The sequence below is a fragment of the Phacochoerus africanus genome, chromosome 3 (assembly GCF_016906955.1).
Source record: "Phacochoerus africanus isolate WHEZ1 chromosome 3, ROS_Pafr_v1, whole genome shotgun sequence".
Taxonomy (NCBI): domain Eukaryota; kingdom Metazoa; phylum Chordata; class Mammalia; order Artiodactyla; family Suidae; genus Phacochoerus; species Phacochoerus africanus.
Window position 1 is genome coordinate 197,740,748 of NC_062546.1, and position 16,830 is coordinate 197,757,577.

Sequence of the window (16,830 nt, forward strand, 5' to 3'; positions counted from 1 at the left end):
TGCTGGTTTGCACCTACTCCCCCCAAACTCACAGTCCACCCCTCGCCCTCCCCCCACCGGCTTGGCAACCACAAGTCTGTTTTCTATGTCTGTGATTCTGTTTCTGTTTCATAGATAGGTTTACTCATACCCTATTTTATTTATTTATTTTGGCCATGACTATGGTACTCGGAAGTTCCCGGGCCAGGGATCAAACCCATGACAGCAGCGTCCTGAGTCACAGCAGTGACAATGGAAGGTCCTTAAGTCACTGAGCCACCAGGGAATGCCCTGTGTCATATTTTATTTTATTTTTTTTTTGTCTTTTGTCTTTTTGAGTGCCTCACCTGCGGCATATGGAGGTTCCCAAGCTAAGGGTCTAATCAGAGCTGTAGCCGCTGGCCTATGCCAGAGCCACAGCAACGCTGGATCCAAGTCACGTCTGCAACCTACACCACAGCTCACGGCAACGCCAGATCCTTAACCCACTGAGCGAGGCCAGGGATTGAACCCACAACCTCATGGTTCCTAGTCGGATTTGTTAACCACTGGCTGTAGCTCTGATTAAACCCTTAGCCTGGGAACTTCCGTATGCCATGGGTTCAGCCCTTTAAAAAAAAAATAATGATAGAGAAATGTCAGTACCTTTCAGTTCAGTCTGACTCTGGCCTGAGGCTGGTCTTACTTTTGAGCCAGGATTCAAACCCAGCCAGCCTGACCAGAGTCCTTGCTCACTACCTCTGTCCTCTACTGCTTTGACAGAAGAAGCATACTATCTATCATTTTTATGAAGAGGATTAGATTGCTAGAAAAATGTAAATGTGTTTCTAAGATCCAAATCCTTAAATCTGTCATCGTTCTTGCCTCTTAAAAAAAAAAAAGAAATTGTTTTAAAACAGAGGGAGGAGTTCTCTGGTAGCACAGCAAGTTAAGCATCTGGTGTTGTCACTCTTGTGCTGTGGTTTAGATCCCTGGCCTAGGAACTTCTGCATGCTGCTGGGTGTGGCCAAAAAGAAAAAATAATAACTATAAAGAATAAACACAGAATGAGAGGGAAGGAGAATGATATTAAGTATAACAGGAGTTCCTGTCGTGGCTCGGTGGTTAGTGAATCCGACTAGGAACCATGAGGTTGCGGGTTCGATCCCTGGCCTTGCTCAGTGGGTTAAAGATCGGGTGTTGCCATGAGCTGTGGTGTGAGTCACAGACGCGGCTCGGATCCCAAGTTGCCGTGGCTGTGGTGTAGGCTGGTGGCTACAGCTCGGATTTGACCCCTAGCCTGGGAACCTCCATATGCTGCAGGAGCGGCCCCAGAAAAGACAAAAAAAAAAATGTATTACAACTGTAGCTTGGGACTTTAAAGCAATCAATGATAAGAACTGCCCATCTTTTTTTTTTTTTTTGTCTTTTTGATATTTCTTGGGCCACTCCCACGGCATATGAAGGTTCCTAGGCTAGGGGTCAAATCGGAGAGACAGTTGCTGGTCTACACCACGGCCACAGCAATGCTGGATCCGAGCCACATCTGCAACCCACACCACAGCTCATGGCAACGCTGGATCCTTAACCCACTGAGCAAGGCCAGGGATCGAACTCACAACCTCATGGTTCCTAGTCAGATTCGTTAACCACTGAGCCATGACGGGAACTCCAGGGCTGCCCATCTTAGAAATATGCAAAGACAACCACTAGAAGAACAAAATGTGTAAACTTCACACCAGTGGTCAATGGATCTGTTAAGGTTCTTGGTTGCAAACAATAGCAAACAACTCTAGTGAACTTAAGCAGAAGAAGAATTTATTGAAAGGCTCTTAGTAGCTCAGAACAACAGGAAGCTTGGAAAACCTGGCAGAGGAAATGAGCAGAAGCCAAGGCGGGCTGGCTAGCAGGATCCTGGGAACAGCCTGGACAGGATGCTGCTGTTAGCACTGCTGCCCTGGACTCGTCTGCCCTGTTGGCATGGGTCTTAGCATCACTTGCTCCAGATGGAAGTCCTGGGTGGGACCATCCGGCCGCCTGATGCAAGTCATGGGTCAGACGGTGATGATGTCGGTGATGCAGTGTGTCCAGAACCCCTTCTGCTTCTGCAGTAGGAGCCTGGGCTTGGTCCCCCACCAGGTCACACACTGAGGAATTCCCCTCCATGGGAAGGGAGTCCAGATACTAGGGAGCCCTCCAAAAAGGCAAGTCCTCTCTACAAGGAAGCTTGGGACGAAGAAAACTTGGCGGATCCGTTAGAAAAGACAAGAACGGGGAAAGATGAAGAGTCTGCGAAGGGGGCAAAACTGAGATGGGCTCCCAGATGTCAGGGCCGATTTGGAAGTGCCATCTGACTATGTAAGAATAGATATGAAGAGCTGCCTCCTATATATTTCCTGAGCCGATTCTGAACAGAAGGAAGGGTGGGCAAATGCAGCTTGGCTTGTTGATGAGACTCATCTTGGACTTGGAGTTCCCACAGAAAATAAACCTTTGTTCTAAGAAGCGAAGGGTGATTCTGGCGTGTTCACCCTGGCCCTCAGAAGTACTGGCAGAGAGAGACCAGTGTGTGTGTGTGATGGGCAATATGATCTAGGACCCGTGGGAAAGGGAGGTCAGAGGAAGCTGATGGACTGGGAGGAAGCAGAGCCGCTGGGAACTGGGAACGTTAGATGAGCTTAAAGAATACAGGTAGCACATCTACAGCAACAGAGCAAAAGGAGGCAAGAGTTTGCATTTCCGGCAGAAAACTCCTGGGGGTCCTGGCAGTGAAGATGTGACCAAGGGGCTAAGAGGCCAGAGTGGAGGAGAGTGTCCAGAGCTGCGGGAAAGATCAGGAGCTGACACCAGGGCAGCAGTGGGCCATCCACGTGGACTCGCACGTCACCCAGGATAATGGCAGGAGTGGAGGAGACACCAGGGCCCAAATTCTGGAACATGGGAAGAGAAGGGATGCGGGTCACTCTAGCCAGGATGGGAGGTGACCGGAACCCCAGATGAACCAGATCCTTACAGAGTTGAGGACTCCTCCTGCCTTAGGAGTAGCAGTCAGCCCTTGGCAGTGCTGTCACCACCCTGACCCGTGCAGAGGGCAAGTTGCAGAGGATGCGGCCGTCAGGAGAGAGTGGGAACTTGCTGGCTGGCCTTGGCACCTCCATCCCTTTTTCTCAAAGGCTGAGCCCAGAGCTGCCATTTCCCACTCTCCATGGTAAGCAGCAGCTCATGACACAGGGGTCCCATCCACTGATGTCGTGGAGACACTTGAGAGACATACATCAGGTTTACACTGAGACCTGTGCCTTCTGATAAATTACACCCCCCACCTGCCTCAAGCTGCCCAGCGCTTCCCTGCCCACAGCAGCCTCCTCACAAGTGTGCTCCGACCAGGAGTTCCCATCGCGGTGCCGTGGAAATGAATCCGACTAGGAACCATGAGGTTGTGGGTTTGATCCCTGGCCTCGCTTAGTGGGTTAAGGATCCGGCGTTGCTGTGGGCTGTAGTGTAGGTTGCAAATGCAGCTCGGATCTGGTGTTGATGTGGCTGTGGTGTAGGCCGGAAGCTACAGCTCTGATTTGCCCCTTGGCCTGGGAACCTCCATATGCCCCGGGTGCAGCCCGAAAAAGACAAAAGACAAAAAAAAAAATGTGCTCTGACCAAAGCATCAGGAGATGCCATCTCTGACTATCTCTTACGAGAGGCCCCAGGGAGTCCACAGTTAGTCTTTGGGAGCAACTTGGCAGGTACATTTCAGAGTTGATACTGGGCTCTCATAGCTCTGCGCAGCCTCTCTTCACAAGCTCCTTTCTCGAATCTCCCCGTCCTGTCTTACATGCAGTGGTTGCTTCTGGAGAAGAAAGCTCTGGGTGATTTTTAATTTTTCCTTTCCTTTAGACTTAATCCTTTCCCTCTTTTTTTTTCTTTTTAGGGCTGCACCCATGGCATCTAGGCAGCCAGCCTACACCACAGCCACAGCAACGCCAGATCCAAGCCGTATCTCTGACCTACATACACTACAGCTCATGGCAACGTCGGATCCTTAATACACAGGAGTGAGGCCAGGGATCGAACCCACATCCTCACGATTCATTTCCACTGAGCCATAATGGGAACTCCTAGACTTAATCCTTTCTTTTAAAAAAAAGTTGCGGTAAAATACATATAATATAAAATTTACCGTTTTAACCATTTAGGTGTATAATTCAATATCATTCAAGCATACTCACACTGTTTTGCCTCCAATCTCCAGAACTTTTTCATCTTGCAAAACTGAAACTATACCCATTAAACCACTTTCCATTTTCCCCCTCCCCTGCCCCAAGCAAGGGTGGTTTTTAATTATTTAAAACTCTTTTCATTTTTGCTTATGTGTACTTGCCAGTTTTTTTTAAATAAGTGTTCGTTATTTTTGAATCGAAGGTCAGAAACTCCAGGACATTGTACGTGGCAGGGAACCTGGCGCCTGAGCTGGGGAGTCCGCAGGCAGGACCCGGCCCGCAGGCCCAGCAGCTCCCTGGGTGCCCTGCAGTTCCCCGCCAGGGAGGCCAGGGTGCTGTCTCCTCTCAGCAGGAGGACGGAGTCCAAGGACTGCAACAGCACAAATTCCAGCCATTCACTGAGTCCTGACTGAGCGCCGACCTGCCCATGGGGATTCAGGAGGGCGCTCTGCTTTAGGACTCACCCCTCTGTCTCTTCACCTCGCTGGGCCCCAAGCAGTCCTCATGGGACTTGCCCAGGTGGGGCCCATGTCTCTTGCCCCCAGAGGTTCTCTGGCCGGTTGGGCCCAAGGCCCTGCTCACCTCGAGCCCTTGAACTAGTCTGTGAGGAGGTGATGACAGAGGCAGGTAGGGGCCTCTGCTCACACGAGGTCCCATGGTTGGTGGCAAGTGGCCCTTGCTCTAGAACAAGCAGAGAATGTTTCCTGAGTGGCTCTTGAGGGGGGCGAGCACGTGGGATTGGGGTGAGTAAGGGCTGGGGGGTGGCGAGGATGTCAAGTCATTTCCGTCTTGTTAATCTGAGGGCATCTGTTTTGTGACAAGCAGTGGCTTCTGTACATACATGGAAAACCACAGCTAACGTGCCAAAGCGCGACACTGCAGAAGGTCAGGGTCCCCTTCATCTTGCAAACAAGGGACTTGTAAGGCGAGGCAGTTTGCTTGAAGCCACAGGGCGAGGTGGTGGCGGCGGGCCTGGGATAGGAACCAGGGCCCCTGGATCCTTGGCACAGCTGTCACCCAGCGGCTCCACCAGGTGACGATCCCAGAGCAGAACAAGCCAACTGGGGGGGGCAGATCAGAGGAGGGGCCCAGGTGGAGGCCAAGAGCTAGAGACGGATGGACGGACGGACGGACGGAAGGGGCCAGCACTCGCAGAAGTTCGGGTGAGGAGTGGAAGGAAAGGTGGGGCCCTGCTGAAACACTTCAGAGACCAGGGTGGGGTGCAGGGTCCCCAGATGGAGCCCATGCCCATGTTCCTACAGGCACAGGATCGTAACCCGGGGTCTGGGGGCTGGAGTGCCCACAGCAACCTTCTAGTCCTTCTGATCCACAGGTGGGGGCAGGAATCAGTTTCTAAGCTAAGTGGGCACAAGGGGGTCAGACCATGAAGACGCCCCTGCAGGGGAGGCAGATGTGGCCCCCACAGCTGGGCCCTGGGGTGGCGCTGCCTGGGCTCCTCTCAGGAGGGGTCTGTCACCTGCTGCCCCTCTGAGCCCCCGTTCTCGGCCAGTGGGTGGGCCCTGCTGCCCGGGGAGCCCACGTCACCCAGGGTGCTGCCCACGGTCACCCTGCTGAGGCTGTGGGAGCTGTAGCGCGGCCTGCGGTGGCGGCACCGGGTGCCCAGGCACAGGGCTTCCTGGAAGGTGTCCCGGAAGCGGCTGGACATGAGGCTGTAGAGCACAGGGTTGGCGGCCGAGCCCAGGTAGAAGAAGACGCCGGACAGGACGTGCACGTACTGGAAGGCCACGTGCAGGCCCCCGGTCCAGCGGGACACGAAGCTCCACATGAGGCGGTCGATGTGGAACGGGGCCCAGCAGATCCCGAACACCACAACCAGCACAACTGCGGGCAGAGAGGGAGCCCCCTCAGCTGCCCGCCCCGGGCTTCAGTGCGGGCCGCCCCTTCTCACCCCCTCTCCCCTCCCACACCCACCCCTCCCATGCCCACTGTCCCTCTGGAAGTTTCTGGAAGGTTGCCTGCGCTGATCGCACCCCTTTAGAGACTGGCTGTTCTCACCCCTGTCACTGACGGGGTGGGTGGGTGGGTGCCTTGGATGAGGCGTGGACACCCGAGATAGGCTGGCCTGATCTGATTCTCTCACCGTGGGAGTGGAACCGAGTGACGGAGCCCACTCTAGGCAACACTCGGAGGCTGTGCCTGCTGATGTGTAAGCAGAGAGAAGCAGGAGAATGGGGCCCTCAGACAATGGTAGGGAGGTTATGGAGAGAGAGAATGAGATGACAACCCCCCCAACACACACACACACACACACACACACACACACACACACACACACACACACGAACTCACTGGCCTGCCTTTGCCCTGAAAGCCTGCTCAGCCCCCAGACCCCCGCTCTCCTGGGCTCCACTGAATATCCTGCCCTACGTTAACTCCCCTTTTCTTGACAGCACTCCCTCACAAAAGGCGGGACAGGAGTTCCCGTCCTGGTTCAGTGGTTAATGAACCCAACTAATATCCAATAGGATGCAGGTTCGATCCCTGGCCTTGCTCAGTGAGTTGGGGATCCAGCATTGCCACAAGCTATAGTGTAGGTCACAGACATGGCTCGGATCCCACATTGCTGTGGCTGTGGTGTAGGCCGGCAGCTGTAGCTCCTATTAGACCCATAGCCTGGGAACCTCCATGTGCCACGGGTGTGGCCCCCAAAAGACCAAAAAAGACAAAAAAGACAAAAAAAAAAAAAAGAGGCAGGCCAGGCCAGCCAAGCCCTCACTCTTTCTCCCAGGTTTCCCTCCAGCCCAGGTCTTAACCACACCCGTCCTTGGGTCTCTTGGGTCTGCCTTGATTTTGTTGTTGTTGGCCTTTGCCTTTTTAGGGCTGAATCCGCAGCACATGGAGGTTCCCAGGCTAGGGGTCGAATAGGGCCTACGCCACAGCCACAGCCACACCAGATCCAAGCCGCATCTGCAACCCACACCACAGCTCACAGCAACACTGGACTCTTAGTCCACTGAGCGAGACCAGGGATCGAACCTGTATCCTCACGGATACTAGTCGGGTTCATTAACCACTGAGCCATGCCGGGAACTCCAGGTCTGCCTTGATTTTTGTTTCTTGGGTTTGCTTCTCCAACTCACCATCCTTCCCCTGCAGTACCTCCCCGCTTCCAGCCGGCATGGTTCTCTTCATAATCCTGGATTTCAGTCAAGAGGTTGCTTTCAATACACCCAGCACACAGCCTGGTGCACAGCAGACCCTCAGAAAGTGAAGAGGGAGGGAGGGCGAGAAGAAAGCCAGAGCCCCAAGCCAGCAAGCAAGGTGGTCTTAGGGAAACTGCCCACCTTCCCAGGACAAGAGCCATCCTGGATGAGCACCTTGGCCCCCAAGGGCAGGGGAATAGGAGACCCCGGGGGGGATAGGGCAGGGGGTCTGTAGTGCAGGAGGCAATCACGGAGCTCCAGGTCAGTCCCATCTTGGGGTGCTGTACCAGTGACTCCAGGTTCTGGGACACTGTTCTGGGGGATGAGAGGAGAGGGTCTCTCTCTGGGAATGGGGCAGTCCCCAGTAAGCTGGCCAGAATCCCACGGTTTCGTCAGCCGTGTCCTGCCCTGGCTCATCCCCACCTACCTGATTCAGGCCCTGTGGGACAGGGTGGGATGGGGAGGGGAACCAGGATTGGCTTAGAAGCTTGTCTGGCTTCTCCAGAACCACTGTCTTTGAAAAAGCACCAGGCCACAGTATGATCCAGAGCCTCAAGCCAGCTGCGCATGCCCTGGCTGGCCCCGGCCAACATGTCTGCCCTGAGCCTCCTCTGCTCTGCACCCCGGGCCTCACAAACACGCCTCCTGATGACCTCTTTTAGATCATGGTCACTCCTTGGTCCTCAGGGAACCACAGACAGTGTGGAGGAAATGCATCACCTTGCCTTTCCAGCACCCTGCTCCCCTTCTTCTGGGACTTTGCCCCACCCCCCACCCCCCCCGGATCCCAGCACATGGGTTTGTGGGGGCTGCTCACCTCTGCATCCTGACACTCTGGCCAGATAGGAGGCCATGACCTAGTCCGCCAGTCAGAATCCTTCCCTAGGATTTTCTTTTTTTTTTTTTTCCTTCTTTTTTTTAGGGCCACACCCGCTTCACATGGAGGTTCCCAGGCTAGGAACTACAGCTACTGGCCTGCGCCACAGCCACAGCAACGTAGGGTCTGAGCCATGTCAGCGACCTACACCACAGCTCACGGCAATGCCAGATCCTTAACCCACTGAGCAAGGTCAGAGATCGAACCTGCAACCTCATGGGTACTAGTCGGGTTTGTTAACCACTGAGCCATGACGCTTCCCTGGGATTTTCAATAGGCTCTAAAGGAAGAGGACAGTTAGTTCCATAGGAAAGGGGAACTCTGTGCCCATTGTCTTGCCTGCCAGGCTGCTGTAGGAAAGCAGAGCCAAGACATCCTTAGGAGCAAAGATGAGAGACCTGGAGGGTCCAGATCCCATGGACAGCTGTGTCATTCTGGAGCCCCACCACATGCCTCTGCCCTGTCTGTGGGTGGTTCCATGAGCCAGAGGTGGCTCCATTCATGCCACCTGTGTCTTTGCACATGGACCTGACCTTGGAAGGGTCAAGACGGCAGCTCTACTATTGCCGTCTTGATATCCTTAATGATTTTTTAACAGAGGACCCCAAATTTGCCTTTTGCAACGGCCCCACAATTATGTAGGCAATCCTGCCATGAACAATTAACATTTATCTTTGGTGTCAGCCTCTCACAGGTAATCTAAAGGCCTGGGCGGGGGGTTACTCCACACCGCACAGCACATTCAGCCTCCATCACAAACCCAGACACTCAGCCCCTCCTCCCAGACCCCTGGAAGCCCCAGCCTCGTTCCCAGGGCCTGGCTCGGCCCCTCTTCCCGGCAGCAACACTTACACAGCATCTTGGTCACCTGCGTCCGATTCCTATTCTGCAGCCCCTGGAGCCTGCGGCTGTCGCTAGTCCTGGCCCTGCCCTTGGCCTCCTGCCTGAGCAGCAGCAGCCTCTCCCGCCGCAGCCGCAGCCCGATGAGCAGGTAGAGCACGCTGATGGTGGCCATGGGCAGGCAGAAGAAGACCAGCGTGGTGATTTGCACCACCAGGTTGTAGAGGGCTCTGGGGCGGACCAGGGTGCACACGGCAGAACCGGGCACCGTCCCCCGGCAGGGTACCTCCAGCTGCTGGAGGCCATGCAGGCTGGTGTTGGGTAGAGAGCAGAGCACAGCGAGGCCCCAGATGACCCCGAGCACGCGGCGCACGTGGGCGTGCGTCACCACGGACCTGGCCCGCAGCGGGTGCACCACGGCCACATAGCGCTCCACGCTCAGGGCCGTGACATTGAGCACTGAGGCCAGGCAGACGGTCTCAAAGAGCAGCGTGCGGAAGTAGCAGCCACCAGTGCCCAGCAGGAAGGGGTAGTTGCGCCGCATCTCGTAGAGCTCCAGGGGCAGGCCCACGAGCAGCACCAGCAGGTCCGACACGGCCAGGCTGAAGAGGTAGTAGTTGGTGGGCGTGCGCATGGCCCTGTGGCGCAGGATGACCGTGCAGGTCAGCCCGTTGCCCACAGTGCCCACTGCGAAGATCAGCAGGTAGGTGACACAGATGGGCATGAACAGCTCTGTCTGCTGGGGTCCAAGGTACTTGAGCCTGAGCTCCTCATGGGTCAAGTTCAAGTCCTCAAGATCAAAGGGCCCCAGGACCCTGCTGTCATTGCAAGTCTCCGAGCTCCTTGCACCCAGGGGCCCGTCTCCAGGGAGGATGGAGCAATTGAGGCAGAGAGGATCCTGCAGAACAGAAGAGAGAGACAACCAGAAAAGTCACTCAGGGAACCTGGTTCTGTCCTCATTCATCAAACCAAAGGTGCCCCCAAACCCAGAGGGCTGTTAGGTTATGACCTGCTGAGAAGGAAAAACTTTGCCATCCATTTTGAGATGCATCACAATTTCAGAGATGTAAAAAAGGACATCTTAAAGATGCTACAAAATGGGACTTCAATTTTATTTTATTTTATTTATTTTTTGCTTTTCAGGGCCTCACCCACGGCATATGGAGATTCCCGGGGTAGGGGTCCAATTGGAGCTACAGCTGCCGGCCTACGCCACAGCCACAGCAACTCAGGATCCAAGCCGCATCTGCAACCTACACCACAGCTCACGGCAATGCCAGATCCTTAAGCCACTGAGTGAGGCCAGGGAACCTGCAACCTCATAAATCCTAGTCAGATTCGTTTCCCCTGAGCCATGACGGGAACTCCGAGGGACTTCAATTTTAAATTTCACAATGTGGAGTCACCTGTTGGCCTAGGAGTTAAACAATCCAGTGTTGTCACTGCTGTGGTATTATCGTTGCTGTGGCACAAGTTTGATCCCTGGCCTGGGAACTTCTGCATACCATGGGTTCAGCCAAAAAAAAAAAAAAAAATCACAATCTGTAGAAACTTTTGAATAGCGACAGACTCTCAAACGTGGGCTACACCATCAGCAGTCTCCCCTTGGGTCTCTCCCCTTTAAAGCCACAGACTTTGGGAGAGATGCTCAGTTTGGGCCTCCGTAAAATGGGTACGGTGCACAGTATCACATAGTTTTTAAAAGCAGGGGCTCTGGAAACAGCTCCCTGGATTCAAATCTAGCCTCCCCAGTTCCGAGCTGTGGCACCATTTGCATGGTAACCTCTCTGTGACTGTTTTCATATTACAAGGATCCAGGCATTTAATCCCTGGAAAATATTAACACAGGGCCTGCCCAGCGCACAAAAGGTCCTGATTACATCGCCTCACTATGAGGCCCGAGTCACTGTGGGGATCAAGCAAGGGAGTGAAGGAGCCAAAACCTAGAGCGCTGATCCAAAAGTTGGCTCCTGTTTCTGCTCTCTGAATGGTTCAACGTTGAAATATTTGACACCCTGGACACTGCCAGTTCCAGGGTTCCCTCTCCTCTCTCTGGCTCCCCATCTCTTTGCCAGTTCACCAGATAGAGCAGGTATGGACCCAGGCCACGGAACTAAACGACTGGCCTGGGGTCAAATGCAAGTTCTGCCACCCTCTTTTGTGACATGCCCTTACTGTGCCTCAGCCTCCTCATCTGTAAAATGGGTAGGTCGATAGAGCCCACCATATAATTTCTGGGAAGATTAAATCAGAGAATGAAGTTCTCAGGAGCGTGCCTGATACATTTCAGGTGCTCAGCTTCAATGCATGGTAACATGATCCTTACTTCCCACAGGACAAGGGAAGGACGATCTAGGGATATGAGAGAGGGGCTGAGCAGGATTCTGCCCGACATGTGGCCTGGCCAGAAAGACCCCGAGCTGCCCTCTGAGCCTGTTCCCCAAGTCCGCCACCACCACCACCACCACCACCTCCCCTCCCCTCTGAGCAGTGGCGATTTTCAGGCTTGGTTCCTGGATCCTTCAGTTCCACATCCACTCCTTGGATTGGGGTTTGGAGCTGCCCGTTGACCACGTACCTGCGCTCCCACCGTTCAACTTTCTTTTTCAGGTCCTTCTCTCTCCCCAGATCCCAAGTATCCTTAATGCCGAGTAGCTTCCTTCTCACCAAAGCCTCCCCCCAGAAGCCTCCCCCAGCCTCCCCGCCTCTCCTACACCCAATCCCCGCGCCTTGGAATCGAGGCGCATCTTCATTCACTTCAAGGTTCTTCCTGCTCCCGCCGCCGGACCCGCACTCCCTACCCGGACTGCTGCGTGATGCGAGTGGGGACAGCGGAGATGAACTGGAAACACGCAGGCGTCGTCGATCCGGGTTGGAGAGAGGCTCCTACGGTCCCAGGAAAAGTCGCCGCATGGGAGCCCCCCAGCCCTGCGGCGTACGCGACCGGCGAAAAGACAGAAAAACACCGGGAGGCTGCGAGTCCCGCGGGGAGGGGTCGCCCCGACGCGCCCTCGGATCCCTACCGTCCTAAGGAGACCCTGCCCCGCGCCCTCCCCGCCCGGCTGCGCGGTCCAGCCGCCGCGCCCGTGCCCACGCCGGCATCCCGCTCACCTACCATGCCGTCTGCGGCCCGCGAGATCCAGGAGCCGGGAGCCCACCCACCGAGCATGGGGCGGGCGTCCAAGGACTGACTGATCGATGGACAGACGCGGCGCCAGCAGCGAGCCGACTGGCAGACTGACGCCGGCGGAGGCCGGAGCAGCCCGCGTGTTGCCCCGCCTGTAGGGGGCCGGGGGCGCTCTGGCCAGGATGGCCAACAGGGGGCAGTGGCGCCCCCGCAGCCCACCCCGCGGCTGAACCCCGACACAGCCGTTTGGGCGGCCCTCCCACCCATCCAAATCGTAGCAATTGTGTTTCTAAGTATTTGATGGGGCGCTTCCAAGAGCACCTTCACCTCCTGGAAACCTCGTCACAACCCACTTTACAGGGGGTTTACACTCTTGCTTGTTTGCTTGCTGGCTTGCTTTTGATGGCTGCACCACAGCCTATGGAGTTCCCAGGTCAGGGATCAGATCTGAACCATGACTGAAACCTAAGCTGCACCTGTGAAAACGCCAGGTCCTTAACCCATTGTGCCTAGCCAGAGATCAAACTTTCCTCCCAGCACTCCCTAAGAGGCCACTGGTCCGCCACAGCAGGAACTCCCTCCCCATGTTTCAAATGCACCTCCAAGGTCATCCCAGCAGCCTCTCCAGGTCGACAAGCCACAAAGGGTCCCATCCCTCCTCCTAGGCTTCCCACCGGGATTCTTTTCTCTCTCTTTCTCTCTGCTCAGGACAGCAGTCTGTACCCCCACTTCCAGCCACCCCCCTTTCAGGTCCTCTAGCCCCTGAGTCCAGGACCTCTGTGTCCTCCCAGGGCTGTGGCAGGAATCTCCATCTTCCCTCCAGTCTGGATTCTCACAGCCCAGGCATCTTCCTGAGCCCCCAACAATGGCATTCCTCTACCCGAAAACCTTCTGCAGGGTCCTCCCCACTCCCTTCTGAAAAAGAAGCCCCACTGGCCTTCCTGGTCTCCCCCTCACTATATATTCTCCCACCCCAAATACCTCCCAGCCATTCAGATGTTCCCCCTACCCCCTCACCTACCACAGGTATCCACACAAGGGAGAGAACTGTAGAGAGGGAGGAACCACATGGAGTTCCCTGGTGGCCTAGCGGTTAAGGACTTAGCGTTGTCACAACTGTAGCTCGGGTGAGAGCCTTGGCCTGAGAACTTCCCACTGAGTTCCGTTGTGGCTGAGTGGGTTAAGGATTATCGGGATTAGTGTTATCAGGATTCGGATTCGATCCCTGGCATCGTTCAGTGGGTTAAGGATCTGGCATTGCTGCAAGCTGCGGCACAGGTCACAGATGTGGCTTGGATGGACCCCTCCCCTGATAACTTCCATATGCTGAAGGTGCGACCCTAAAAAAAAAAAAAAAAAAAAAAAAGATGATGACGAAAAAAAAAGGGGATTAACTAACTTTAATAAAATTTTAAAAATAGGGAGTTCCCTTGGTGGCTCAGTGCTTAACAATCCAACTAGGATCCACGAGGATGTGGGTTTGATCCCTGGCCTCACTCAGTGGGTTAAGGATCCAGTGTTGCTTGAGCTGTGGCATAGGCCGGCAGCTGAAGCTCTGATTTTACCCCTAGCCTGGGAGCCTCCAAATGCCATGGGTGTGGCCCTAAAAAGCAAAATAAGTAAATAAATAAATAAATCTACTTTTCTTCCCCACTTGGTACCTTTCAAACCTTCACTCAGATTCTTAGCCTGTGGTTAAGGTCCTAGGAGTTGGTGTAAAAGGACAGGAAACATTTACATGTCTATTTTCAACAATCTTTCCTGAAATCTAGCATTTCCTTCTATTGTGCCTTAGACATCTCATGACAGTAGTAAAGGCAGTTCCTGGGATCTTGTCACAATAGAAGTCACAGTTACTTTCGCATCACACCATGGTCGTCGCAGATGTTTTGAATATCACCTATGTTCATTGTGACTTCAAAATCATAGTAGTTATCAGTCCCACCACTAGATCTGATCTAATACATTCATAAAGAATCACCAGGAGTTCCTGTCGTGGCGCAGTGGTAAACGAATCCAACTAGGAACCATGAGGTTGCGGGTTTGATCCCTGGCCTTGCTCAGTGGGTTAAGGATCCAGAGTGGTGGTAAGCTGTGGTGTAGATCGCAGACATGGCTTGGATCCCGCATTGCTGTGGCTCTGGTGTAGGCCAGTGGCAACAGCTCCGATTAGACCCCTAGCCTGGGAACCACCAATCACACATGGTCATTGTATTTCAATATAATTTGCTTCCTTGGTAATCCTGGCTATTTTACTTCATGCATTAAAAAATCTCATTCTGGGGTGGAAATGAATCCAATGAGGAACCATGAGGTTGCGAGTTCGATCCCTGGCCTCACTCAGCGGGCAAGGATCCGGCGTTGCCATGAGCTGTGGTGTAGGTCGCAGACGCAGCTCGGATCTAGCGTTGCTGTGGCTCTGGCGTGGGCCAGGGGCAACAGCTCCGATTAGACTCCTAGCCTGGGAACCTCCATATGCCCCAGGTGCGGCCCTCAAAAGACAAAAGACATAAATAAATAAATAAATAAATAAATAAATAAAATCTCACTCTGAGAAGGATGCAGAGGCCTCTCCAGATTCCAGAGGGGCATGTGTCACAGAGAAGGTGAAGAAGTCGCTCAGCCTGCCCAGGACACTTCCTGTCCTCACAGTCACCCTGCCAGCCCGCTCTCTGGGCATCCAGTCCCCACTCGGTATGCGGTATGTGGCTGGCACCTTCCTTAGCAGGCTGGCCAAGGCCACCATCTGCTGGGGTTGGCCTGCATGGCAACTTCATGGCTTTGGTGAGATGCTTGTGTTCTTTTTCTCATTCTGAGCATTGCAAGGTACACGTGTGCCCCAAACTCTTGCTGGAGGACCCGTGGTGCCGCTTCCCACACTTAACGCCCTTGCCACTTGCCGTCCCAGCCACGGATGCATGGTGCTGCCTGACTCATGATGAGGACCTGGGAGCAGGGGAGCAGGACAGCACAGAACTGGGTCTTAGAGCTAGAGGTGGGCTATCGGGCCAAATAAAAATTTAGAAACTAATTGTTGCTTGGAAATCTCTGGTGGCTCAGCAGATGAAGGACCCTGGTGTTTCACTGCTGTGGCTCGGGTCACTGCTGAGTCAGGTTTGATCCCTAGCTGGGAATTTATGCATGCCGTGGGCACTGCCCAAAACCAACAAACAAACAAACAAATAAAAAACTATGAACCTCCCCCACTCCCAGTTCCTTGAATTGATACATGAGCACATGGGGCAACACTCAAAAGCTGCAAGAGAATGTGGTAAGTTTATCTCCCTCCCTGTCCCTTGGCCTCACACTTTAAAAGTTTCTCTCTCCCTCCAGATCCCAGGCCTACCCAGCAAGTTTCTTGCTGGAGTGTAGCTTCCTGCCAGACTCAGACACTGGGAGAGACTGCCCAGACCCCCCCCACTGTGAGCACCTGTTCCGCTAGACAGGCTTCTCTACAAAATACGAAGACAGAATTCTGGTTTTTACATCAGTGCTTGGTGAGTTTGGTTAGTGTGAGTCAGTCCTGCCAAAGGCTCCCCTCTGGCAGACCTAAGGGCTTGCACTGCAGACTATGGTGAATTCCCCACAGTAAGTACCCACTCGCCCTCTGAGGCCAGCTGGACTGCTTCTTGGGTCAGTGGCCCTTCCTAGTTGGAACTTTCTTTCAGCTAGAAGCAAGTTAATGAGGCTGAGGGAACAGATTCTAGTATATATTAGCTTTGTGTAAAAGAAACTAAGCTGAAGAGATTATAGCGTCCCCCAAGGCACAGTGACCAGGCAGAAAAAAAATTAGCACAAATCCATTCTGACAACCGACAAGAGGTCAGAGGTCAGCAGGCACCCTCCCAGCTGGAGGCATCACCAGTGTTTCTCCCCTCCAGAACTGACTGGGCACTATCCAGGAGGTAAACCTTTTTCTCTACCCTCTTAGGTTCAGTTCCTGGGAACCTGCAAATTAAACTGGCAAAATACAGATTTAACAAGAGAAAACAGGTTTTTTAATTCACATACATGTATGAGAGTTCACAGAAACACATGACCCAAGAAGGTGGTTGGAATTGGGGGCTTATGTATCATCTTAGTAGGGGAAAGGGAATGAGGGAAAGGCAGTTATGGGGAAATAAATGACTTTTAGGAAAGAGCCCTTAGGAGAACAGATGAGATTTGATAGTTTTGTGACAATATCTGTTTAGGTGACTTCTTATCCCAGGGTAGACTTTTCTCTGTGGTTAAGAATCAATATTCCCTGGTTGCAAAACTTCTGGGGAAGGGATTTATGACAGTTGAGTGCTTTGAGGAGGCCCTACTTTTATTTTATTTTATTTATTTATTTATTTATTTATTTATTGTCTTTTTGCCATTTCTTGGGCCGCTCCCTCGACATATGGAGGTTCCCAGGCTAGGGGTTGAAGCGGAGCTGTAGCTGCCCGCCTGCGCCAGAGCCACAGCAACGCAGGATCCAAGCTGCATCTGTGACCTACACCACAGTTCACGGCAACGCCGGATCCTCAACACACTGAGCAAGACCAGGGATCGAACCCTGCAACCTCATGGTTCCTAGTCGGATTCATTAACCGCTGATCCTCGATGGGAACTCCAAGGAGGCCCTGCTTTTAGAAAAGAGGAGTTCAGGGGGCAAAAAGCAAAAAC

At 53.6% G+C, this 16,830-nt stretch overlaps 1 protein-coding gene across 1 annotated transcript; it reads right to left on the reverse strand.

The window, feature by feature from the left end:
• Positions 1–4,088: 4,088 nt before the first annotated feature.
• Positions 4,089–12,307, reverse strand: NMUR1 (neuromedin U receptor 1). Its single transcript, XM_047773750.1, has 3 exons — positions 12,169–12,307; positions 9,066–9,951; positions 4,089–6,014 (listed from the first exon to the last, which is right to left on the reverse strand). Exons 1-3 carry the CDS (start codon positions 12,220–12,222, stop codon positions 5,632–5,634), a joined length of 1,323 nt encoding a protein of 440 aa, XP_047629706.1. The 5' UTR covers positions 12,223–12,307; the 3' UTR covers positions 4,089–5,631.
• Positions 12,308–16,830: the final 4,523 nt, after the last annotated feature.